This window comes from Biomphalaria glabrata, chromosome 1 (genome assembly GCF_947242115.1).
Source record: "Biomphalaria glabrata chromosome 1, xgBioGlab47.1, whole genome shotgun sequence".
NCBI classification, from domain to species: domain Eukaryota; kingdom Metazoa; phylum Mollusca; class Gastropoda; family Planorbidae; genus Biomphalaria; species Biomphalaria glabrata.
Genome location: NC_074711.1, coordinates 51654766 through 51682055, shown reverse-complemented (window position 1 = coordinate 51682055; position 27290 = coordinate 51654766). Strand labels below are relative to the sequence as shown.

General features: G+C 32.6%; 1 protein-coding gene across 44 annotated transcripts in view; it reads right to left on the bottom strand.

The window, feature by feature from the left end:
* The window catches only part of LOC106053932 (uncharacterized), a 56490-nt gene that overhangs the window by 15871 nt on the left and 13329 nt on the right, over positions 1-27290 (bottom strand). For 35 of the 44 annotated variants that reach the window (XM_056042922.1, XM_056042945.1, XM_056042959.1 and 32 more), the window contains exons 4-5: positions 16089-16162; positions 12057-12137 (exon numbers count right to left, since the gene is read on the bottom strand). In XM_056042922.1, coding sequence (XP_055898897.1) covers positions 12057-12137; positions 16089-16162 — 155 coding nt within the window. Of the gene's footprint in view, positions 1-172; positions 288-625; positions 744-1085; positions 1189-1348; positions 1458-1571; positions 1681-1850; positions 1951-2115; positions 2228-2676; positions 2789-2928; positions 3041-12056; positions 12138-16088; positions 16163-27290 lie in introns of all 44 variants that reach the window. The other 9 variants (XM_056042947.1, XM_056042909.1, XM_056042915.1 and 6 more) reach the window with 9 other exon arrangements.

Here is a 27290-nt window from a genome sequence, read left to right as displayed (position 1 = left end):
TGTTACTAAACAAAAGACAGGTGCTGTGATGAAAATAAAAAAGAAACAAAAATCTATTCTTAGCAGCAAACTTGTAAAACTTTGCATATTGCAGATAGACATCAACAGTTCAGGTGTATAGATTTCTCTATACAAAGTGCATGTCCTAATAAATGAGAGAAAAATCACTCACTCAATGTTGCAGCAGCAGATCTACTTCTCATAAGCAATTTCATTCTAGAGTTGTGATAAAACACATCTTTGGCTCTGACAACGTCCTTAGCTAAATAGGGCATCCGAAATATCAGCTAGTGTCCAATAAGAGAAAAGGTTTTCACACAAGGAAGAGAAACTTGTTTTTTGGGATTTTACATAAACATCCAAGACAACACAGTAGTAAGATTGATTATAAAATGCCACTTAAATTTTGGTGCAAAGTAATGTATTCTTCTTGCAATCCTTCACCTTATACAAATAAAAAACATGAATTTCAGTGGAGGAAATAAGAACAATAAAATTTATTTGACAGTACCCAAAGACCAGATAACCTTGAAAATTCAACCTAAATAATGACTGGTGAAAAAAAAAACCTAGAAAGACACCAAAGGAAAATATAAACGACAGATGTATCCACTTGACAACTTACCTTGAATACAAGCTTTCTTTCTAGCTAGCCTTCTACGTAGTTTTTGATAGCTATTGACATAAAAATGCTCCTCAATGTTGCCAGAATCATGCCTCAAAAAAGGCATTCGCCTGTATAACTGATTTTGATACAAATTTAGCTTGATGTTTGCAATGACTCATGATGCAAGCAATTTTTTTTTTATAAAGAGCATTTGATTCCGGATGACATGGTATGATATAAATTTTCAGAAATAAATGTTAACACTTAAATTTAAAAAAAAAAAAAAAAAAAGTTTTTTTTAAAAAAGAAATTTATAAATCATTTTAGTTTTCAACAATGAATGTCTTACGAAAAAAAAAAAAAAAATACTGATAACATACTGAGAGCACTCTTTTTTTTTAAATTTAATGTGAAAAACTATTTGACATCAGTGCAATTATAAATATCAAATTATCATGAAGCAATACAAATACTATACCATATTTTATCCTAGCTCGCGACAACCTCTTCATTATATTCATGTAGACTATCTCCCTGCAACGAGTTGTATGGCAGCGAAGAATAGGAAGTCTTCTAAATAACTATATAATAAAGTTTTATAATATAAAACTTTAGGTTTAGTGATGAAAGAATATATCTGTCGGACAACACTTTCATTTTGATGTATGGTATCAACAAAATAGAGTTGTTTTTTTTCATGGATAAAAAGCCAAAGGTGCCCTAAAAACCAATTCATCATACCATCATGGCCTTTCAGCCGTGCCCGAGACAACCTCATCATGCCATTCTTGTAGACTAATTCACAACATCGAGCAGATTCATACCGAAGCAGTGGAAGTCGCCGAAATAACTATAGAGTAACACAACAATTCAATCAAAACAATATGCTTAAAAAATAACTTTCCCACTTTTGTTTTGATGCTTCAAATGGTAATTACTATATGACAATAAGCAATGAACATACTTGGAAGTGTTTTATCTCTATCCCTGTACATCCGCCGCATACTATTTATATAGAATTGTTCCACCACTGAATCATATCTTGACATAAGACAAGGCATTCGTTGGAAAAGCTAAGAAAGGAACAAAATATTGACTGGATAAAAGACAGAGTAGACCTTTTGATGGCTCCTTTTGTGAAATTATACATAAGCGTACAATGACTCATACACAAATATATAATCACACAAAAAGTTTACCAAAGAATTTTGAACTCCAAGTGTTAGCTTAAAAAAAGACTCACCCTGACGGCGCCTAAGTTGAAGCTTTCTCATACAGTTAACATACATGGAGTGTTGTGTACGTTGGCGAGAGTACCACATAATTGGTATTCTTTTAAATATCTGGACAGATAAATATTTGAGGAACAACACTGATTAATCAGGGCTGTTGTTGACTAGATAAAACCAAGAACAGACCTATGTGAGAATCAGCATGTCTGGCTATTTATATTTAGTCTATCAGAAAAAGTTTTTAAGATAAGTAAATGATCACTTTGTTCTACTTACCCTTAACATTTGCTCTCAATCGCCTTTTTTGCATTTTCCGAGTGGCATTTATATAGAAAGTCTCCAAAGCCCTTTTGGGGTGGTATGTTAGGGCAGGCATTCGAAGGAAAAGCTGGTGTTTTGAAAGTAAGGGTGGTTGTTTTTTTGTGTTTTAACCAGTTGTGAAAGGTACATGAAACAAAAAAGTTGATGGCCTGAATGTCTTGAGAAATAATGGAAATGTTTGCAATCCCTTTCATATCAAGTTGCGCCTTAATTTAATCCAAAGATACGATAAGAAAATTGAAACAGCATCCAACATTTAAAACTTGAAAACCTTATCAACAATAATGTGCCAAAAATGGTTGAAATTATCTATGTTTTTCTTTTAATGCCCTGAATCTAGTTACAAAAGATGTTAACATTCTATAGACCAGAGTCCTTAAACATAATTTATTTTCCAAGCATTAGAAACTGAAAAACATACCAAGTCTTTGTGTAAACATATCCATGTCAAATTTTTAGAAAGCCATTAGAAAATACTTCTTTAATCATACAGGCCAGATAATATCCAATACTTACTAAAATGAAATGATTTTTTCTTCTTCCTCTGCACTTGCTTCATGGTATTTACATACATTACTGCTTGAGTACGTTTTGAATAGTATCGTAAAAGAGGTATTCTTGAAAAGAGCTGACAGAAACAATGAAGAACAAGAAATTGTTTTCTCCATCAACATATACCTGGTCAACTTTTCCCTTTATTTCCAGAGAACTTTTTTTTAAGTGCTGTGGGTGACAGATTCCTAACAGGCTAAAATATAATCGACTCACAGTATTCCTTTAATCTACAGCGTCTAAGAGACATCTTCTTCATACAGTTGGCATAAAGTAATGCTTCTACACGTATGGGTTCATGAGCAAGAAGTGGTAACCTCAGAAACAACTGAAGAATGCATAAATTAAAATTCTGCTGCACCAAAACATTTGATAATTTGTAAGGACAAAAAGCCCCTTTGAGCTACAAGACTGAATTATCCATTACTTGCATTTAGGTAAGATATTAGCTTTTTTTTTTTTTTTTTTTATAAGTACTAAAGCTCTCTGACCAAAGCAAAAACATGCATGACACAAGCCACCATAGCATACTTCAGTTTGAAAGCACCACAATGTCCCTAAAAATAGCATCACGCCAGTAAAAATAATATGTAAAAGAAACTGGACAAATAGTGAATTAAATATATGCCTCAGTGCAAAAACTGAAAAGTTGTATCAGTTGCAAATGTATTTATTTTAAACTGAGCAATGACAACTGAAGTAAAAAATTATGTGCTTCATTTTTTTTTACCAGAACGAATAAAAATCAATGTTTTTCTATATTTTCTAAAAATAATTTACCATATGATACATTAAGTACAGAATATATTTACAGAGGACCAAGCTTCCTTCTGAAATAGCTTAGTCAACAATTTTCTCTAATCACAGAAAAAAAAATGTTTAAAGACTGGGAAAACAACAACTTGTAAGACATAAAAGCAACAACAAACAAACAAAAAACTTACTTTCTATCTTCTTGTAATCTTCATTGCTATCACAATGCATAATGTTGTGCCATCAGATCTTACTTCCATCCAATTTCTTTACACAACCTTCGGCATGGCCTAATAAAAACTTACCTTATTTAATTTAAAGCCTAAAAATAACTTCCTCGTGAAATGGGCAACAGATATAACCAAACTTTTGAGTAAATAAAAGACCCAAAGATTCCTAACATCTTCAAGAAAACTAGCTTCAATAGAACACACAATATTTTTTCCCCTTACAACGAGAATAACAAATGTGAACAACTTGAGCAAATAGATCTTTGGGGAAAAAGCAGAAAGACCTATAAGACAGTAGCCTATCAAAGACCTCAAGGTGCTCAGAATTTTAGGATGATGTAAGGGATTACAACCAAAAGGAACGCTTTTTTTTTTCTTTATCAAAAAAGCTTTGTCTTTAATGCCAAATAATTGGAAATTTAGAAAAATGGACTTTCATTGCAATCAATTTTGTTTCCACTATCAAGTTTTGAACTTTTTGTTTCACCACAGCACCAAAATCAAAAGGGCTCTTTATCCTAAATATAGTTGCTCTTGTTTCATTGAATGCATGGTTAATTAACATTATGTCTAGAGAATGTAAGGTTCACAATCACTTTTGAAAAACTTCTGAATAGCAATCAGTTGATAATTAAATTGTGAAGCTTACTTTCATAGTTAACACCAGCAATGTCAAATTCTCAAATTTAAAGGCCAAATGTTTCCTAAACATGATTTCTTTCAATGCAAATCAATCAATGAAATTGTATGGAGAATAAAATGTATGAATTAAGGCCATGTTGAACTAAAAGAAGCTGAATCTATCTTAACTGTAACCATCAATAAAAAAAATAATGCATCACATACATATTTAAGCCTATTTTAATTTGAAATAGCTGGTGTTGCAAAATTTTTAAATTATTTTAAGAAATTTAAATCAATAGTACACACAAATAAAATAAGTGCATTTTAAATAAAGTATTCTTAAATTGTAATGTGATAACACACACAAGTCTAGACTCAAGACCAACCTAATTGTGTCTTTTTTTTTTAGCAATCCCTAAATTGGGTATTAATCCTGAAGGCAGTGGAAAATGAAGTGAAATATTTTCCCTTAAAAAACAAGTAAAACATGTCAAGATTGCCAAAATGCTTTGTTTCTTCAGATTTTGTTTTCAAATTATTATTGTGCTAAAAAAAGTTCAGGGGAAATAATTATTTCATCAAACTAAGCAGTAATTAAGAACATCTGAGAAACTATGGCTATGTTCAAGCTCCAAAGCAAAAGTTGCTAGTAGCTGGAAAGAGGCGAGTCAGTAATGTGGGTAAAGATGTTTGTGTGTGTGTGAACATAATTCTTACAGAAGTCCTTGAAGAAATGTTTAGGTAAGCAGACAGACAGAAGGTTTGAAGAAAAGGTCAAGAATAGTTAATTTCTTCGAGAGACTATAAAAGTACAAAGCTAGATATGGGGTCATTAGTCATCATAAATCTTTTAATCAGTAATTGTTCACAATGTTTTATTTAACACTAACATTTTTGTCCGTCAAGCTATTCTACTACTTATATTGTTAAAGTAAATTTTTTCACCAATTTAAATATCCCTAGATATGCCAAGTAATTGGGTCATCAGAATTAGTGTCAGAAAGTAAAAAAACAAACTAACTATCCAATACCAGGATCACAATCAACAAGAATTTAAAAAAATTAATGGCCTTGTAAATGTTTCATCTAAGCTGTGTCACAATTTTATATCTGCCTATGGTGCTAGGTTGGACAAAACCTAAATACTTTGTAATATATCACACTGATTTTTTTTTCTCCAAAAATTACTTATGATTTGTGATTTTTTACAGACTACTTCATTGCTACTAAAATTTTGGGTTTTAAGTTATGCAATCCCATAATTTAAATGTGAAATGGAATTCTGTATAAGCTTATTTGTATTATTAGATATAAAATGCAATGTATCTATGTATTGTAAATCCGAAAGTTCAAATTTGAAATATAATTAGATATATGTTCTTAAATGCATAACATTTTTTTTTTAAAGATGACAATGAGTCTAGACTGTGTGTATCAAAACAATATACAGTAAACTATGTTCATTTTCTGCTCATGAGGATTAGCTGCTTAATGATTTAGATTTTATATTAATAATAAATTACACAAAAAAGAAATATTTAGCATAATAATCTAATCACACCATTATAATATATCCATGCCTGAAACAAGAGCATCTATATAATGCTAAATTTACTACTAACTAACTAATGAAAATGACAAATTACTTTATTCTATAAATGAAACAAGACATTCCTCAGATATATTTGATTATTTTTCAGTTGACAAACATTCCATAGCACATTTAATGGGAAAATAGGTTTATAGGTCGGAAAATATTTGCATTTTTCATTTCACATATTTAGAATAAAAAAAAAAACTGGAAAAAAAAACAATGCTGACTGAAAAGGAATGCAAGAAAAAAGCACCTATGGTATAAGGTGTTGACCAGTTTAATAAGTCATAAGTGGAAACATGAAAGTGCCTTATTTCAATGAGAGTTAACAGGAAAGAAGTACTAGGGACCACAGCATGGAAGATTTCTTGAAGTCAGCACTCTTTCAAGTGAGGCTAAGTGTCAAGCCATGGACGAAAGGGTAATAGAGGTGAAGCACATAGTCATGTTGAAGTTAGGAACTGTGGGACATCTATTTCAGATTTCTATTTGTTTCAAGCAGAAAATGTAAAGCTCTTAGAACTGCTGAAACAACAGCTTTATTTTACACTTGGGTTCATTGAGTTTTACCAAAACATCTGATCATTAGGATCCTTTATTTGACTGATGTTTAAGACTTATGGAATATGAATAACAAATAAACTTTGAAAGAATGCCAGTCTTTAAACCTTTTCTTTGTTCAACTGATATGGCTAAAGGGATCACATTGAAAATTAAATAGGTTTGTTCTTGGTATTATTTTGTATTTTGAAAAACTGTTGTCTCTAACCAAATCTTGAAAATGTATCTGACAATGCTTGTTTCATGCAATAAAGCTGAAGTAAAAACTTCAGGAAAAAAAAAGGGACTCTTTGACACAGGGGACAAAAAAAATCATTATAATTTTGAAAAGTAATTTGTCATAGAATTACATGAAATATGATAGTCACATAATGAAAGTGTAACATGTGACTTGCTGTGAATGATAAATGCTCTCACAATAAACTTGTAACATACACCCTACAAATCTTTTTTTTTTTTTTTTTTTTTTTTTTAAAGATACAAATTTGAAAGAGTTTTATTATGGGGGTAGAAACAAATGACAAGGATTTTTAATAGTCAAAAAATGTTGAATAAATAATTTCATACATATTTCCAGTCCATACAAATACATTAGTCTAGAGCAATTTTAACTCTTTGACTCTAGATGCCAGAAGTGTCTTATAAGAATACACTTCTGAATTCATATATTTTTTATTTTGCTGTCAATATTTTTTTAAATACATGAATGATGAAAAACTGTTTCCACTTTTTTTGGTAATAATATAAAGAAAACAAAATATGTAATTTTTTTTTTTTTTTTTGGTAATAATATTACATGATGGGAGATGTCTTGAAACAAAAAAAGATAATAGCATGTGTGTATATATTTTTTGTAAACAAAAATTTTATATTGATATATGTATGCTTTGTAAATCTCCATGTGCACAATACATGTTATATGTGTCTTATCCCATTTACATTAAATGAGTTTTAAAAAGTTAATGCTGATATAAAAGTGATTTAATGTCATGTTTTTTTTTTAATATATATATATATATAAAAAAAAGAGTATTGTGTGTGTGTATTTTTTATAACTTTTTCTTTATATGTGTGCTTATGCAGTCAAATGTATAAGCATAGGAGCCTATTTTCATGACATGACAGTTAATAGTTCATGAACAAAATATCTTAGAGATCATTCCTATTTAAGACGCTGTGTAATCCTGTATAAAATTGATTTTCAAACTTTGTCAGATTGCAGAGGTGTTAGATGTTTTATCAATTACAGATGTTACTTCAAAAAAGAAGATAATTATGACCTATGCATTTCATGTGTCAATCTAGTCATGCATGCTAATCATTGGTTTTGCTGGCTGATTCAGGCACTAGTGAATAGGACAGTGTTTCTCAAACTGTGTGCCGAGGCACACTAGTGTGCCGCCGAAGATTTGCAGGTGTGCCGCGGGAGTTTACAGAACGCAGCACGTGCAGCGTTACACAGGCCTGCCTACTATTAAATTACAACGACCAGTAATAGCAGTGGAGCGCTCCATAGTGACGGAAAGGGCTGTTAGCTATTCAGGTTATGGAATTGTCCACTATACATATATTGACTCAAATGTAGGCCGCCTTAGCAAATGCACAGCAGTTCTTGAATTGGAAACGATAATAATAAACGATGTGTTTCATGTAGGCCTAAATTGTTTAGGTGTATGTTAATAATAACAAATTATCATTAAGCATTATTCATTGTTATCCATGGAGAAATACGTTAACAAGAATGAAACTGCGAAAGTGTTAAATGAAAAGCAAGGAACCAAACGAAGGTACAAAGAAGATTACATCGGATATGGTTTCATATCTTCTGGACCTGAAGATGCTCCATTGCCATTCTGTCTAATCTGCAATGCAACTCTGTCGAATGAGGCGCTTGTTTCAATCAAATTGAAGAGACACTTGGAAACAAAACATCCAGCTGTAAAAGCGCAACCGAAGAAATACTTCGAAAACATCAGGGCGCAACAAACTAAACAAGCTAGGAATCTTACGAACTATCTAAAGCTGCCAGAAAAAGGATTGACTGCAAGTTATACGGTTGCTTAGTTATTAGCAAAACGCAAGAAAGCACCAGCTTTAGCAATAGTTGTTGAAACTATTCTTGGACCCGAAGCCGCCAAAAAGTTTTAAAAGTTCCTTTGTCAAATGATACTATCTTGCGCAGAATTGAAGACTTATCGTCAGATTTAAAAGGTCAAATCTGCGAACACTTCGACGTGACTGTTGATGAAGTGTCTCTGCTGTGGTCTCTTCAAGTTGATGAATCCACTGACGTTAGCGGCAAAGCCCAGCTGCTAGCTTTTATTCGGTTCATAAAGAATGAAAAATGTGTCAACGAATTCTTATTTTGCTAAGACTTACCAACTACGAGCAAAGGCGAAGATATTTTTAAAGTGGTGAACATTTTGCTCTTCAAACTACAGTGGAAAAACTCTGTCAGCGTTGGCACCGCAGGCTGTCCTCCCATGCAGGGAAATAGAAAGGGATTCGTCACTCTTGTGCGTCAAGAAAATCCAAATGTATTACCTGTTCACTGCATGATCCACAGAGAAGCTCTTGCCTTCAAATCTTTGCCGAAAGATTTGATGTTTGCTCTGGATCAAGTGATTGAAGTTGTAAACTACATCAAATCTCGACCGCTTGCATCCCAACTTTTCTCAGAGCTTTGTGAAGCAATGGATTCAGACTACAAAAGTCTCCTGTATCACACCAACGTTCGTTGGCTCTCCAGGAGAAAAGTGTTATAGGTGTCGTCAGACTCAAGGCTGAGCTGATTTCATTCTTGGAGACTGAAAAAAAAAAGACTTTGGAATTTCTATTCATGACGAGATCTGATGTTTTAAGGCGACATTTCTCTCATTTATTTGACAAATTAAATTCATTGAATTTAAGTCTTCAAGGACCATCGGAAACCATCATCACTGCATCCTCAGAACTGAAGTCATTTGGTGAAAATTTGTCTTTGTGGCAAAGTAAGATCTCGAAAGGACTGCTTTCCTACTTACAATGAATGTTCTTCAAATAAAGAAATCACCCCCGAAATTCTGGAAACTTTGACACACCTGCAGTCAGCATTGCAGCATTACTTTCCAACAGTTGGAAGTAATGAGTATGGATGGGTCAGCTATCCATTTGGAAACAATGAAGCTACAAATCTGACAAGTGAAGAAGCAGAGCAGCTCATTGATTTAAAAAGCGATGCAGTTCTTAAGTCAAGTTTTGCAGAGAAAAGCCTGGATGTGTTTTAAATTTCAATTAACAAGTTATATCCTGCAATCAGTTTAAAAGCAATCAAAATAATTCTTCCATTTGCATCTTCATGGTTTTGTGAGTTTGGATTTTCAGCACTGACTGAAATCAAGTCTAATAAAAGAGAGAGACTTCTTACAATAGACGACGAAATGCGAGTTTGTTTGCCAACTCTGGAGTCTCGATTAGATCCCATTTGCTCTCAAAAACAGGCACACGCTTCACATTAAATGTAATACTTAAAAATAGGTAAAAAAAAAATTTTTCTTTTTTTATTATAAAACAACTGTTGTTCTTCGTGGTGTGCCGTGAAATTTTTGTAGCTTTTTTTCTGTGCCGCCAGACAAAAAAGTTTGAGAAACACTGGAATAGGAGCATTTGTATGAAGTCCTAGCGTATGTAAAAAAAATGTGCCTCTATCTTTTTGTCTTTCTGAAAATTTTATTGTTTTGTTTTCTATTAGTAAATTATGGTTAGTGTTTTATTTTTTATTATTGCTACTTTACTTTTTATTCTTCTGTTTTGAAGTGTCTCTAAATTTAGTGATTTTTACTAATGGTATTACTCTAATCAAATGTGAATATTCGTTTGCTATAAATCTCGCTTCTCTTTGATGTATTTCTTCTAGTTTCTTTATGTTTTCTTGAGTTTAGGGATGCCATACATACTATGCTTATTCTAATATTGGCCTTACTAAGGTTAAACAGCACTTTATTTATTCATGGTTATTGATAAGGTAATTCACCTAAATCTAGACCTAGACCAAGATCTAGCTTGAAATTTAGACTCTATAAATGAACAATTATTCCTGGAAAATATGATCACACATCACCAAACGGTAAGCAAAAACAACAATTTTATTTTTAAAAAATACTCTCATTTAAGATCTAATAATATCCATGTATGAACAGACTAATATATATTTTTTTTTAATTAATTTTTTTTTTTTGAGTTGCAGGGAGATTTGACAGACACAAGTGGGTATACACGTCGCTACGGAAGGCTGCGCGCTGGACTGTCAAACCCTGCCCGCTCCCATCCCCCTCGTCCTGCGGGAGGTTTTTAGACTAATAAGTAAACTATCTTTAACTCTAAAGGAACATCAGAAACGTAAAACTTTTTACAAACAAACTTTTTACAAACACTAAATAGCAGCACCAGACTTAACCATTGTGACCAAGAAATCATGAGAACAAGTAATCTACTATGTATATTCACCCATCACTAAATAGCAGGGCCAGACTTAAGCTTTGTGGGGCCCTATGCGAAACAGATTTCGCAGGGCCAAGTATGGGTAGGGAAGCAGACAAGTGAAATTTAAGAGTTTGTATTAGAAAATAAATTCATCTATGCATTTTATTCATTCTTTACTACGTACAGACTTAACGAGCCTGGCGTGTAGCAAAGTCATACAGTATATCATGATAATTATGTTTCCTACATAGATCTCGCTTAATAGCAAGAATTAACAAATGTTTCAATCTATCTTTGAGAATTCTTCATTAGTTTGAGGAACGAGAAGCTTTTTTCATCAGATTACACAATTACGGCTAATGCATAATGCCATTTTTATTTATCGAGCGTAGGATTGGCATTTTCCATATTGAAAGACACCCCAAAATGACAATTTTTGTCTATATATTTCCGTGTATTTTAAGGACCTTTTCGTATATTTAGTAATTTCTGGAGATATCCAGGAGCTCCTGATAAATTGATAGGGGGCTGGTATCTGTTTTAAGTTATAATATGGTTTAATTTAATAATTTATACACCTAGAATTAGCGTGTGTCCTATGAAAGTGCGGGGCCCAATGCGGCAGCATAGGTTGCAGTCGCCTAAGGCCGGCCCAGCAAAATAGCAGCGTATGCTATGCCGCCGGTCGACTAGTTTTACATAATAGAATTAGTTTTACTAGATTTATAACCTGGAGTCACTTTTCACGACTATTGATCATCTCAAATATAGCAATAGCAGTAAATAGCATAATCTCATAACTTCAATTTGGGTCAAACGTTGACTGTGATATATATATATATTAAACATCAGCAACATAGCCTATTGGTTTATAATTTTTGTCACTTGATATTTTATAGAATGTGTGTTAACAGTTAATTCTAATTTCATACTGTTTTAGAACAAGATAAAAATTCATTTTCAATCTAATATTTCTTGCTCTGGTGATGTGTTTTGCACTGGCTTAATAGTCAAAGGGTTAAAAAGTTCTCTGAGGCCACAAGACTGGTTAAAAAGTATACCTACTGTTAATGCAGTTACAAGTTTATTAGTGATGTTACAAGATTAATGCTATGACTTACCTCTGCTAATGCTTTGTCAAAGAGTTCTTTATCACGCTTACCCGTAAATGGGTACAAAGCATGAGCTTCACGCATATTGCGCTGAAAAACAACAACAAAACAAACCATTAAAAATATGTGTCTATACATTAAAGCTGAAAAACAACAACAAAACAAACCATTAAAAATATGTGTCTATACATTAATAAGTATATACCAGACCTGACTATCTAAAAAAGTCCTAATGTGTAACACTTGCACAATCAACTATTTTGTCAAATATAATATATATATATATATATATATATATAGATATATAATTTAAAAGCAAAATAACATTATAATTAGATCTAGATATATATTAAAGAAGATAATTTCCTTTTCAATTAATACAGGCCTTCAAATCTTCATCACAACTGCCACTATTAAATTCAGAATCTAGATCTATAGTATATAATCTATTAATCTAGTAGTTGCAGACTTCTCGAGACTAGATCTAAAATCTAAATCTACCTAACTAATACATTATAATATATTAATTCCTAATACTATAGTAATAGAGATCTGGTCTAGACTCTAGATATCAGAAAAGACAAGTAGAACAAATCTAGATGTATAAAGAAAAATAGGTTATTTGACAATTATATAATTTTTTTTAAGCGGCAGAAAAAAATCCTCATTTCTCTACTTAAAATGTAGGCAACAGCGTAGGTAGCTTTACCAATGACTCATTTTTGTGGTCTCTTTTTGGTAAATATTTCCATGGATCCTCCCAGTGGCGTAGCTTGGGTTGGGGGAGAATTTGAAGATCCCCTGGGCCCCCAAATGAGTGCAAGAAATGTTTTTAAATAAATTAACTATTACGTCACTGCCATGCAATCTAGCTATTCACGTTGTTATATAAGCTCGTGACCCTGTTGGATGTCTAGAGTAGTAACTCTTTCCGTGTTACTCTCAGGGTGGTTTATTTCATCATCCTTATCATTTAAGAAGAAATCTGATAAGATCACTGAAAACAAAGGAGACCATGAACAAGTCGAAGAAAAGTATCACTATTCAGATGAATCATACAGAGATGCAGCAGTCGAAGAAGTGAAAATGTCTCTTGATTAGAGAAGTAGTGCTGAAGAAACTTACTGTGATTACCTTTTACCGCAATCAGAGAAAACATCTGAAGTAATTGGTGATGAGTCAAGTGATGGTCTTCCAAAATCACTTTCTCCAGAAGTGGAAAAGCTCTAATTAGTCCAAAACTAAGATGAACGGATTTGTTTCCAGTAGATTTTACCAAAAATAAATCACGAAGTTTGACATCATGGTTCAATAGAAAGTTAGGGAATCAATTGTTAGTTAGGGAATCAATTGTTAAGAAAGTCAAGCAAGTTTGTTACTTTTCTCAGATGCTTGATTCCACCCCAGATGTTGCTCATCAAGAACATGTATCCCTATTAGTTCGTTACTTGGATGTTAATATTTTCAAAATAAAAGAGTCATTTGTTGCTTAATTTGAAGTTTTGAAACCTGATGGACAACCTTATGAAGAACTTGTTCTGAAAACTTGCAAAGACATTGGACTGGACTTTGATCTGTGCAGAGGTCAAACCTATGATAATGCAGCCATAATGAATGGCCATCTGTCTGACCTGCAGAAACATCTCTTAGACATGAATCAAAAGGCAACATTTCTGTGATAATCACTCTCTCAACCTGGCAGCTCTTTATTCTGCTGTGATAGATTCAGCAATGGTCACCTTTTTTTTGGAACTGTACAAGAATATTTCCACTTTTTCCCAATCCCTCCACCTAGAGGTGGGCCAAACTGAAAGAAGCTGGAGCGGGGAGTTTAAAAAAGTAGAGTAAAAACAAGATGGTCCGCAAGAGAAGAAGCTACTCGGCAGTTTCCTTGCATCTCGACAGAATCATCAAGCTGTTGGAGAATCTTTCTGAATCAACAACTGAAAGAAGAATGGACACTAGAAGCAGTGCACAGAATCTTCATGCAGTGAAAAATTATGAAACTTTTGCTTATCTGGAATTCTGGTCAAATCTGCGCCCAATCAATATAAATCAGAAGAAACTACTACAAAAACCTGAACTGCACATACAGGAAGCTGCTGAAGAAATTAAAACTCTTCATGCTTGCTGCAAAATGATGAGAAAAGGACGAAACTGATCACCCAATCCATCTAAAAAAGCAAAAGAAGGTAGTCATTGCTATGGAATTCCTGTAATCAAAATAACAAGAAGAAAGAAAAGACTTGATGGGGAGTTGAGTTCTGATGTAGGACTGTCAATAGAACTGCAATTTAAAGTGTTGCGACAGAAGTGCTGGACAGACTTCATATAGAGATGAAGGACAGATTGCAAAGGCTGGAAAACAATGTGGACACCTTAGGTTTCTTCTTGAACCAAGACATCTCTTGGAGTCTATGGATGATGAGACGCTGATTAAAAACTGTGTTACTTTTTCCTGATTGTGTAATGAAATACTGGCCAATCGCTTGTTCAAAGATGTCATTGATGCAGGGGCACTTTCCATCAACAAACCAGTACCACAATCACCAACTGATATATTGAGGAAGCTGGCTTCATAAGGTAATGATGTGTGTTCAGACCTTGCAACCTCCACCCGAATACTGCTAACTCAGGCCACTTCCATTGCGTCATGTGAGAGATCATTCTCAAAGCTCAAGTTCATCAAACACAATGACGCAAGAAAGGCTTATTATGGTTTTAATGTAAGGAGAGTCACAAATACTAGACACTATCGATGTAGATGATGTTATAGATGCCTTCGCTGCACATAAAGCAAGACGCGAAGCGATGTGAATTGAGATTTGTCACTTGTGCATTATTTCGCCAATAAATAACGGTATTAGTCATTAAAAGATCTTTTATGATCATTTCTTGTTAATTTTACTGATATACTGTACCAATTTGAATTTAGGCTTACATATTTATTAAGTACATTATCTCGTGTCATGATGTCAAATGCGAAAATGCAAGGGGCCCCCAAAGAGGTCAATACCCCAGGCCCCCAAATCCCTAGCTACGCCCCTGGATCCTCCAACCTCTAGGCGTAGTTTGACAATCTTTCATTCGTGACTCAAACCAAAAATGCCACCATATTTATTTTATAATGCCAATTTTATGCCACACTTTCTTTATAAAATAAATATTTTGGCTTATTATTATGTTCAACAAAAAATATTTTCACTTTTCCTGGTAGATTCTACATTCAAGTCCCATTTCATAAACACACAAATGTTAAAGATTATGATACCAATTCATCAGAGAAAAAAAAAGGGCCCAAAAAACTTTTTTTTCGTTTGGAAGGGGGATTTCTACACTTTGTGCAGACATTTCGGCGGGCCCCATTTGGGCATCACTGATCTAGATCATACTAAATTAGATCTAGAATGTAGAGAATAGTAAAGTAATGTCTAGCTAGACTCTAAATCTATAAGGTTGTAGTCTAGACTCTAGATCTATTCCTGTATAATAAGTAGCCTAATCTAGATCTAGATGATAGATCTAGAATCTTAATCTAGTAGATATCTAGATCTACAACTTGTTTTGAATCGATAGCACTAAAATGAATTCGGGAATCAGGGATTCTTTTTTTTGCAATCTAAATAATCCAAAATAATTTATTTCTACCAATGAACAAAGATAAAAAAAATTTTTTTTTAAAAGTCATGTTGGTGTAGCAGCTAACTGAATGGTACCAACCAGCTACTCCACCACTCTTATGTTCTTCATGTCTAGACTAAATCTAATTGCTATCAAGAACCAATCAACGTATAGATCTGAGCATGTTTTCAACCCCCCCCCCCCCCCCCATAGGATGGCTTAGCGTGTCCTCCGTGACTGCTCATAAGGTAGTCAGTCTAAAGAGGGGGGAAAAAAAAAGATACGAAATGCGTAATGCGATGGGATAAATTCATATTTGCGAACTGGCGGTCATTTTTTGGAGATTTTGCACAACGGTAGGCAGGTCTGATATACTCTTTCAGTACCCATCTAACTAAATTGGTGTAAGGACAATCTTACCAAGAAGGTTAAATGCTGGTCAGTTCCTTTTCTATAATACATTTCTAGTTCTTCTTGTTGAGCTCTGGTTAATGCTGAAATAAAAAAATATAAAAAAATTTAATTAATCATTTTATAATTAAGTCATTGTAATTAATGAGGTCATATAAAATTCAGATGTTGAAAATAAAATCATGATATTTTTACATTTGTAAGGGTGTTTCTTTTTCATGTCCCGTGATGACAGATCTTGAGCAAGGTTATGTTAATTCTAATGTTAAATCCATATGCTTCTGTAATTGGATATTAGTTTTGGTAATACTTGTGATAATGCTTGTTGGTATGGATTTAAAAAAAAAAAACACAGATTAGCATCATTTAATTTAATTGATGTGATAGATAAACAAAAAGGAATGAAAACACAGGTGTTAACGTAAAGGAAGAGAGGATAAACAGTCAGAAAAAACTTGAATATTTTGCCAAATAGTTTGACCCAATAGGGCAGTGGTGCCCAACCTTATACGGCCTGCGGGCCATTTTAGATTCCGACACTCGTGTCGCAGGCCACATTAACGAAAGATAAATTTAAAAAAAAGAAATTGTAGATCTATCTACACCCATAAGTCAATTATGTAACAATGGTTTCAGGCGTCTTGTAACTGAAAGTTTTTCCACTAATTAGTCCACTTGTTTTGCAGTTGTCATGGCAGAAAAGCTGAAAGCTACAACTGTTGTTGTTTTCTAGAAGATTTTATTCAATCTCTGCCAGCAATCACTTTTTTATGCTTCATTTCTCTTCTTAAAATGTGAGCAACTCTGTAGCCTCTATTACAGCAGACTCATTTCTTGACTTCTTAGTAAATATTTTCGCAAATTGCAAAACTCTACTCAACTCTCGCCTCCATATTTTTGTAATGGTTTGTTTTAGAATGCATTTTATGTTTTGTTCCTTAAAAACATTACTGTACAGATCAAACATATTGACTTATTATGTTCCACAAAAGAAGATCTGTCCACTTTTCCTGGAAGTTTCAACATCCAATTTTCGTTTCTCTGACCATCCCATTACAATAACATACAAATGTTACATGGAACGGCACCAATCATGTTGGTGTCAGAAGAACACAAAATCAAAATGATGTAGAAAAGATGCGCTGTGTTATACACATGAGATGTCAAGGACACGGCTAGCTCAAGACAGCCGTGGAAAATTCCAAGACTCTAAAACAACCGTTAATTCTTGTCGCCGAAAAAATAATTGTGTTCTTATATATATATATATAAAAATAATGTGAATATTACAAGACGGTAAATTAGAATGAAATCCATCAAAGTGAAGAGTCTTAACCATAGACATAGATATATATCTCTATGGTCCTAACAGAGAAATCTAAGATCTTATCTAAGATAAGATAAGATAAGAGAAAATGAATTTGTCAACCTTTTTTGTTATTTCCTACCTTTTGTGCCGATGTTTTGGCGGGCCGGTCTGAACAACCGGCCCGCGGGCAGTAGTTTGGGCATCACTGCAATAGGGCATATTGTGGTAGGATGTGTTGTCTGTTGAATTAGCCTAACACTATAGAATGCGGAATGTTGTGTTGGAATGCTATCATTATTTTTTTTAAACTTTCCTTAACCCATGAAGCGTCGTAATCGGCCGACATTTCGTTTCTGTGGCGTCCCGGCCGATATAATCGGACGACTTTAGACTGCTGATTTTCTATTCCAATCCACGTTTTAAAGTGACCATTTTTAAACTTCAGATCTATTAGACATTCTTCTTCCTGTCAGATCCAAAAATAGCCCATTTCCCCATCTGTTTTTGTGTTTACATTCTGATTATTCACCGGCAAATTTTTCTTGCAATGTCCGATGCTAGCCCGGGTCCATGAGATGTTACAAAACATAAAGTTTCAAATACTTTTAGTTGTTCTTTTTTAATATTACAATTAGATTTAGATCTAGGAATAATGAGAATATTTTATATATTAGATCTAGATCTATTCATGAAGAGGCCGATGATTTATGTCCATACTGTCCGTAGTCATCTAAAGTCTAGAGTCTATATCTAGACTCTAGACTAGAGACCGGACTGGATCTGCACCTAGACCTAGTCAAAATTTAGTGAAATTTAAGACATTTTAAGATAGATATTAATCATATTAATGATAATACTGACTTCTTTATGCATTAAGTATTCTATTTCTTCAATCTTTAAATGCTTTTATCTTAACTGAACAAAAAAAAACGATTTTTATCTATTTTTTTTTCCTTCACTGTTACTTGTATTAAAAGGGTAACCAAGTCACTAAAAAAAATTTTTTTTTCAAATCTAATGGTCCATTTTTAACAAAATTATATCTATTTATAAAGGAAAATAAATGGGCTATCCAATTACATCAAAACGTTTGTTATAGCTCTAAAAATGTTTCTCACAGAGGTCAGCAAACAAGCTTTTTTGTTGATAAAAAAAATCAATCATACTAATTAGGTCAGGGTCAAGGTCAACTGATCAAATTCAGGTGTTCAATATATGATCTATAGTGTTCGCTGTCCAATTACCTTTCAGAATATATATAAAACATGGATATCAACCTTCACTTTATGGCATTTTAAGACCATTTTCTAACATGCATTAAAAATGCTAAAACTCCCCGAACGCCACAGAAAGTTTCTTAAGACGCTTCGTGGGTTAAAGAAGAGCTCATTATGTCTCTTTTAAAGTGAGGAGCCTTTTTTTGTTGTGAAAACTGGATATCTTTAGCTATTGTAGTAAATAGTGTATTATAAGCCCCCACAAGGGAAATTTTATTTTAAGAATATTAAATGTATATATTATTTGAAAGTAATCATATTTTCCAATATTAATTACAGTCATTTATTGATTATTGTTATAAAGGTTCCTCGTTTTTTTTTTTTGTTTTTTTTTTTAAAAAGGAGTTTTCTCTTTCCTAATAGGCAAAAGACTGTTTTTTATGAAATTAAAAATAGGCACCTTAGATATAGTGAAGATGAAAAACTTCAACTTAGTCACATTTTTTTTTCAAGCCAGGAACATGTTTTGGCATTGGAAGGATGAAAGCAGGAAATATTTACACAAAGCATTCAATTTCACTTTCAAATATTTGTATTGGAATTTGATTTTATTTGGCCACAATCGTGTCTATAATGTCGAAGGCGTATGGACACAAACATTCTCTACACCTGTGTTTTAAACTTTAAAGCTGCAATAACGCCAACCCTTGTAAGTAGTAAAATCATGTAGAATTAAAGCAAAAAAAAAAATTAATATTGAGAATACTTTTATAAATTGTATTATGAGCTTTACTGGCATGCAAGGTAGAAATTGTTAGTAAATATCATGATTTTATTTTAGAGAGTAGTATTGTCTACCTAAGTTACGTGGCTTATGTGAGTTTGCAAGTGCCTTTACCTATACACAATGAAGAAGCAAAGTAATCCAGCAATGAACAAACATAAAATATAAATCACTTTTATAAATAGAATATTAACTTGATGAAAATAGTATTATCGTTGAATGTACAGTGAAGATACTGATGATCAATAACTATCCATGACAGAAAAATCACACTGAACAATCCACTTAAAACAATGACCCAAATACTAGCTCTACATTCTTTATATAGTCCTGCAAAAGACTTTCTCTGGCTTGTTTATGCCATTGTTAGTATTTTCTTCAAGCATTTTTATTAAATTATGTTAGTATACATTAATATTAATATCTCTCCAAGATGTTCAAGATGATTCAGTCAAGCAATAAACAAGTCCCCTCTTTATACAATGTGATTTAATAATGTGTTCGCCCCCCCCCCCCCTCCTAGAGGCATGATAAGTTTCTTGCCTGGCTTGTGTACTGAAGCATACAGTACTTTTAGATGGTAAAAATTACGTAATTTTTTTGGACGAAATTTGTTTCACACACAATATCTTATATGCTAGCAGGGAACCACAGGTTGTTAGCAAGTAGTAGATCTAGATTTTAGAACCTGGGTTTATAAAGAATTAATTTTTATTAGCTAGATCTAGAATGATCTATAACACTAGGTCTATTATCTACTAAGCTATGTGCTGATTTTTAAATTCTATTTTGCCTTTAAGAAGTTTTGTAATCAATGAATATTATATATAGTGATGGGCAAAAGTTAACTAAAAAGTTGCTAACTTTTAGTTTAACTAAAAGAAATTAGTTAAGGCCAAAGTTTAATTTTTAAAAAAAGTTTAGTTAAAATCCTAGTTTAATTTTTAATTACAAATTTTACAAACTTTTTTAACATACATACCAATAAATATTTAGATATATGTAGTTTGGAGAATATATATAATGAATAATAGAGAGGAGAATAAACTAGAGGGTGCACAGGTCACTAGAAAGCCTTTTGACCTTTACCCTATAATGGCTGCTATTCCCGCCAATTCAAGATATTTGAAAGGCGAGAAAAATAAACATGTTCATTATATTTCTAGCAAGTTTCGCTACTTGATAAATCCTGATAATTCCTTGCTTCTATAGATCTACATTTTGCTGCTTTTTATTAAACACCAGTGTGTTCCTGTATAGCTGCAGGCAAAGAATTTTGCTTTACTATAGATCTAAAAGAAATGTCGACTCTTTTTATTTTAAAACTTTTTACTATATAGATATAGAGTTAGAGTCTAGTGATGTCTAGTCTATTAGTATTAGTCTATTACTACTATTAGATCTATAGTCATAATAGTCTATATTTAATTATTTTAGTCTCTTAGTCTTAAGTCGAGTCTTACTCTTAGTAGTCTTAGATCTAGATGTAAATTTAAATTTATAAGTCAATAATATAGACATAGATCTATTAATTGAAATCTATATTACTTTACTTTACTAGACTAGATCTATAGATATATCTAGATTACTTATTATAGTAAGACCTAAGATGCATAGATGATAGATCTATAATGACTATAATACTAATAATAGTCGTCACTATACTAGATCTAATACTAAATTAACTAAATCTAGACTAGATCTACATCTACTTCTATTATAATTATACTTATATCTACTTTCTAGATCTATTAGATCTACATCTAGTATTATCTACTAGAGTATATAGATCTAAATACCCATAACTAGTTATAATCATAATTATAATAAACTAAAATCTCTAGATCTAAAGTTACTAAGATATCTACTAGACTAGACTATCTAGATTTTAGATCTAGTAGTAGTAGTAACTAGTATTTCTTATATTATTTTTAGATTAAAATATTAATTATTTGATCTAGGTCTAGTAGCTAGATCTAATTCTAGATCCAGATTATATTTCTGATCATTTCGTTTGTAGAAGATATTAGATCCAGAATATTCTAGAATCTAGAGTTAGTTAGAGAGTCAACATGCAGTTTTATCATTACTTCTAAAGGTAACTTATATTAGAACTTGGACAATTACTTCTAATTTCTTTCTATAATAGTATCATTCTAGTGATTCTATTAAGATCTACATCTATCCCATAAAGACATTTAAATCTTTTTTCATGTGCACAAATAAATGTTTATTACATTTTGCTAAAGAGATTGGTTGTGCTTTATTATACTTTATATTTTTCATGTTTGGCTGTTTCGTCCTTAAAAAAGGTCAAAATAGTTTGTAAAAGTGTAACTTAAGTTTCTTAGTTTAGTTTAACTAATTTTTTCAATTTGTGATTTACTAAAAGTTTAATTACTTTTTTTTTATAGTTCAAACTTAGTTTTAGTTTAACTAAAAAAATGTAGTTTAGTTCCCATCACTAATTATATAATCATTCATTATAAAGGGAGCATGGTGGCTGAGTGGTAAAGCGCTGGGCTTCTAAACCAGGGGTCTGAGGTTCAAATCTCAGTGAAGACAGGAATTTGAATTTTGGGATTTTTGGACTTCCTTTTGTGTTCAGTAAACTCTAATTGGTACCTGACATTATATGGGGAAAGTAAAGGCACTTAGTGATTATGTTGGCAAAATTATTAACTTTTGGCCAGAGAAACAGAAGACCTTTACATCATCTGCCCTATAGATCACTAAGTCTGAAATGGGTACTTTACTTTCTTTTTTTTTTATTTACTTAAATTATAATGATTATTCTAGATCTGATTCACTCTGAATATATAGTTTTAGATCTTGTTCACATTAGTATATTTAGACTAGATCTAGACTAGCAGAACTAGTAAGTTGTTCACTCTGAAATAGAGAAAACAAGATCTAGTAGCAAGTGTACACAATGAAACAAGCCAGCATCAATCTAGATTAAATAAGAAAAATAAAAGTTTTGAATACACTAATCAATGAGTACATAATTGAATAATAGTAAGTTATAATTGATCTAGATTTAAGTAAATGGTCTACTAAAGTGAAACTAAGTGTAAAAGAATATCAATAGTGTTAGTACATATATTTTCGATAAAGAAATATAATAACTTGAGATCTTTTTTTCATTAAAAAAGATTTTTATTATATTTTTTACTTTTTAAATTGAACTAAGACAATTGAAAGAATTTATGGCTTCTGATTTTGATGAAGTCTTACAAATATGTGAATTATCTGGATTACTAGATCTATATACTCTCTGCAGGTGTACTTTTGGTAAACTTTATAACCTAGAAATAACTTTGGGGGGGGGGGGGGGCGCTGGTTGAAACAAAGTAAAAGAAAAATGACACATTATCCATTTTCAAAAACTTATCACAAGACAAGTGAGACGATTATTGTTTTTTAGTGCTTATTTGTGATGATTTTATATTTATGATTGTGCTTACAATGCTTATTTTTTCCTTTTTGTACATATAATGGCACAAACAGAATCAATTGCCAGGGAAATAAAAATGACTACAATACACTGAAGAAACTTTTAAATTCTTCTTTTTTTCTTCTTTTAATGAACTCCTTCAAAACATTAATTCAGTACATCACAATACAGCACATCTTGACATATATTCAACAAAACCAGTTAAATGATAAATCCACAACATAATAGCACTTAAACTATACTGATACAACTTTTTTATCTTCTTATTTTAAACTTTACACTATTTGACTTAAAACATAAAGTACTCAAGAGAAGACTAATTACAACTTATGGACCCACAACAACTCCCTGTCCTACAACAGCTCAAGGACCCCGACTAACTCACATTCACCCAATTTATTCCTATTTAAATCATCTTTTCTAGAATCCTAGAAACTTCTATTAGCCATGGCCTAGAAACTGATGTTCGCAACTTTTTTCTGACCTCCTTCTCTGGTTGGTTAATCATAATTAACATGTGAACTTCTTTATACCTTTTTCTAGAAAGCAGTAGAATGAGGTCTCAGTATCAATTCGTGACAATAACAATATTTGTATAAACCAGTAATACATACAAAACATTATTATTTATTACAAAACATTTATTTGGGGGTATGACAAGAAAAAGTTTGAGAAACACTGACATACATGTTGATGAATAATGACTTTATTAATTTTATAGTTTATAAAATAATATTTTTAGATATCTCAAAGTTTTGCCTATGACAAAATGGCCATGGATTTAGTTGCCTTGAAACTAAATGTAAGAGTATTCTACTAATCATGACAGATATTATGGACTGACAATGGCGGTGCATAAAATGCAAATGTAGTTGTCAATTGCTTAGTGACCAATGTAATTAGGTTCACTTTTTAAAATGAACACCCCCCCTTTTTTTTTTTTAGAATTCTGATTTTTTTTACCCCACCCTATCCTAGTGTGTTGTGTCATTGTGACTTAGTTTCCCTTGGAGACATTTTAGTTTAAATTTAAAAAAAAAAAAAAAAAGAAGAAGAAGAATGTTAATAGATCAAATAAAACTTTTGCCACTGCTACTGGAACATTTGGTTCCAGCTCTGACTTTTATTTCAATTAACACTAAGTCTTGAAAAAAAAATTGGAGGAAAAAAACAACTCATAAGAACTTAAATTTGAACCATCACTAACAAGTGTTCTAGCTCATCATTTTAGTATCAAACAAAGTAGAGTTTTTAAGAACCACTGTGGCATTGTTTTAGGTGCTTAGTCAAAGCATCTGAACGGAAAAAGGGTTTTGAGCACTCTCTACAAACAATTATCCTTTTTTGAAGGCACTGATACTGGTGCCGAATCAAAGTTCTATAATGTTGATACTGTTTTCCACAACTGTCACAGACATATCGTACAGAGCCATCTTTCTGCACTACTTGAAACAGTTTAGCTTTGCCCCGTTTAGAACTGCCTGATGCAACAATCTCTTGCTTAATATTTTCATGAGACAAGAGCCAGTTAAAACTAGAATCTTCTGAAGAACCAGCAAACACTGAAAATGAAATTACAAGTCTCTGAGGAGCCTGTTATTGTGGGAAAAAAAAATCGGCTACATCAAGATTTGAATCCTCCATTCAAAATAATTGAGTAACTGGCACTAGTAATAAAATTTAATTCAGCTGTTTTTCACAGGTGCCATACAAAAAAAAGTATCCTCAACTATACATTCTTAGCACTAACTCCTAAGTTAAGAGAGCTTAAAAAACTTTATTCAAATAATAATAAAACAGAACAGACAAAAAAAATAGCTTTTAACCCTTTTGAGATGGCGCGCCGATTTATCAGCCCAGCCTGGTTTGGCGAAGAAGACGAAAGGCCAATCTATCTGCCATGATAGTTCCTACCAGAGGATTGGCTAGCATGTGTTTGTAACAGCCAATCAGATTAATTCTTACTATTTTTTTTACACATTTGTAGACTGTAATGGCGGCTTCCTTCGCTATTTTTATAAGAAAATTTGTTTACATTGATTTTTTGAAGTTAGCTAGTGATAGGTGAAAATTTCAACATGTCAGATGGTGAAATTGATGAAAGCATACTAATTGAATCTGATTTTTAGTGACTTTGAAAGCCTTAATAATAATGAGAGCTGTATTTAGGAGGGCTTTAGATCTATGTCTAGAATAGATTTAGCACTAGTCGATCTATGATCTAATACTAGGGTTGACGATGCACATCCATGGTAACATCGTTTAGAGTAAGGGGTGAGGAGCTGGATAGAGAATATGCCCCTAGGGATTAGCACTCCATAGAGTGCTTTATGCTTTTATTTTTACTATCAATTTAGTTCAAATGTTTGTCAGGGAGACTAATAAATATGATGCCAACTTTCTGACCAACAAACAGCTCACAAGAAGATCCTTGGGTCATAAATAGGTGTCTGTCACTGTGGCCATAATGAAGACCGTCTCTTTCCATAATATGGGTTGGGGGTTGGGGGGGGGGGGGGGGTTTGAGTAGTAGAATAATGTGAGAGAAGTGTATTCATGGGTCTTGTTTCCCAAATACAAGTATTAGGACTTATCCAGGCCTAAAACTTCTTTACAAACTCTTAAATTTGTTCTTCTGTTCAGTTTTGAAAAAATTTTGTTTGTAAATTTCTGCACATAAATTATGCAAATTCGCTTAGCTAATTTTAATAAATGTTAATATTTCAGTTGAGTTTTATGTGATTTGAAGCAAGAAGAGTGGCCAGGGTGAAAGAGCGCCGAACCAACAAAAAGCTGAGAGAAGAAAAACATACACAAAACTAAGCATTTATCAAATCAATTATTGTTATTTGATTTTAAAAATAATAAATATCTTGCCAATATGCCACAGAAACAATGTTATCAGCTGTGATGTGTCCACAGAAAATGTAATGAAAGTTATCTTTTAATCAAGTAACAACTGTCATCCCAAAACCTCAAACAACCATTTTTTTTCAAAGATTTATTTAAAAACATTACAAATGGTTGCTTTTCCATTTTTTTAAAATAAGAAACATTCTTAGAGATGCCTTCATAATGTATATTCTCTGTGATGGAAATGTACATTATTAGTTCCTATGTGTATCTTATAGATACTAGAGTCATGGTGTGCATTTGAGGTAATGTTTTATTCTTTTATTAGCTAACTTAAATCCTTCTCATAAACAGAGCCAGTAATATATAGGGAAATATATGTCTATTTGAATGTTTAGTTGACATTTGCTTACTAAAAAATGGCTTTTGGAATGGGGGGGGGGGGGGGGGATAAGATCTATTCGCGTGGATCTAGACTACTGATCTATGTCACTAAAATTCGCGGACTTTTCAGGGTGTGAGAGAAATATCTTCACTATATATATTCTAGTGATTTAGCATAAATTTAGAGTCTAGATAAAAGTCGAAGACTTTTCACTGCTGCCTGAATATTATCTTCACTAAATTTACAGAAGATCTAGACTCTAAAGCTAATTCGCTAAAATTTGCGGACTTAAACTCTAAGTCACTAAATTTTGCGGACTTTTCACGGCTGTGTGAGAATTATCTTCACTAGATTCTAGTGATTTCAAGTAAATCTAGAGTCTAGATCTAAGTCACTAAAATTTGCGGACTTTTCGCAGCTGTGTGCGAATTATCTTCACTGAATATACCGTAGATCTAGAGTCTAGATCTAAGTCACTAAAATTTGCGGACTTTTCGCGGCAGTATGCGAATTATCTTCACAGGATATACCGTAGATCTAGAGTCTAGATCTAAGTCACTAAATTTGCGTGCTTTTCACTTCTTTGTGCTAATTATCCTCACTAGACTCTAAGTGATTTAGCGTAAATCTAGAATCTAGCGTATTTCTAGAGTAATCTAGACATTAGATGTATCGAGATCAATAAATTGACTAAAATTCACTGATTTTTCATGTTAGGTGCGAATTATCTTCACTAGATCTAACTTAAATCTAAATCTAGATACTATTACTAGATACTAGCTAGATCTAGAAGATTTACCGACTTTCCATGCGAAGTCACTCTTACACTTACAAGAAGAAGATTTTAGGTGAGGGAGGGCCCGGAGGGGTGAAGCCTACAAATTAGTCTGGTAATTGCTCTATTAATAGACAACAGTCACTACAGACTAGATCTAGCGGGTCTTTAGTGGTAACAATAAATGGAAACAAACATTTCTACGCTGACTTCAGAAAAATACTGCCAGGTGAAATGCTTGCTTGAGCCAAGGCCATCTTCAATCACGAGGTCGCGCTTCACAAGTGGGTGAAAGGCGGTGTAGAAGCGTCACTGGTCAGCTCATTAACACAGCCAGCCCGTAAGGTCATGCGATCAGAATGCCTAGTTACGCTGTTGTTTGTAAAAAGTGTTCCGTCTTCTTGGCACCAAATGTGCAAAAAGTCTCCGTC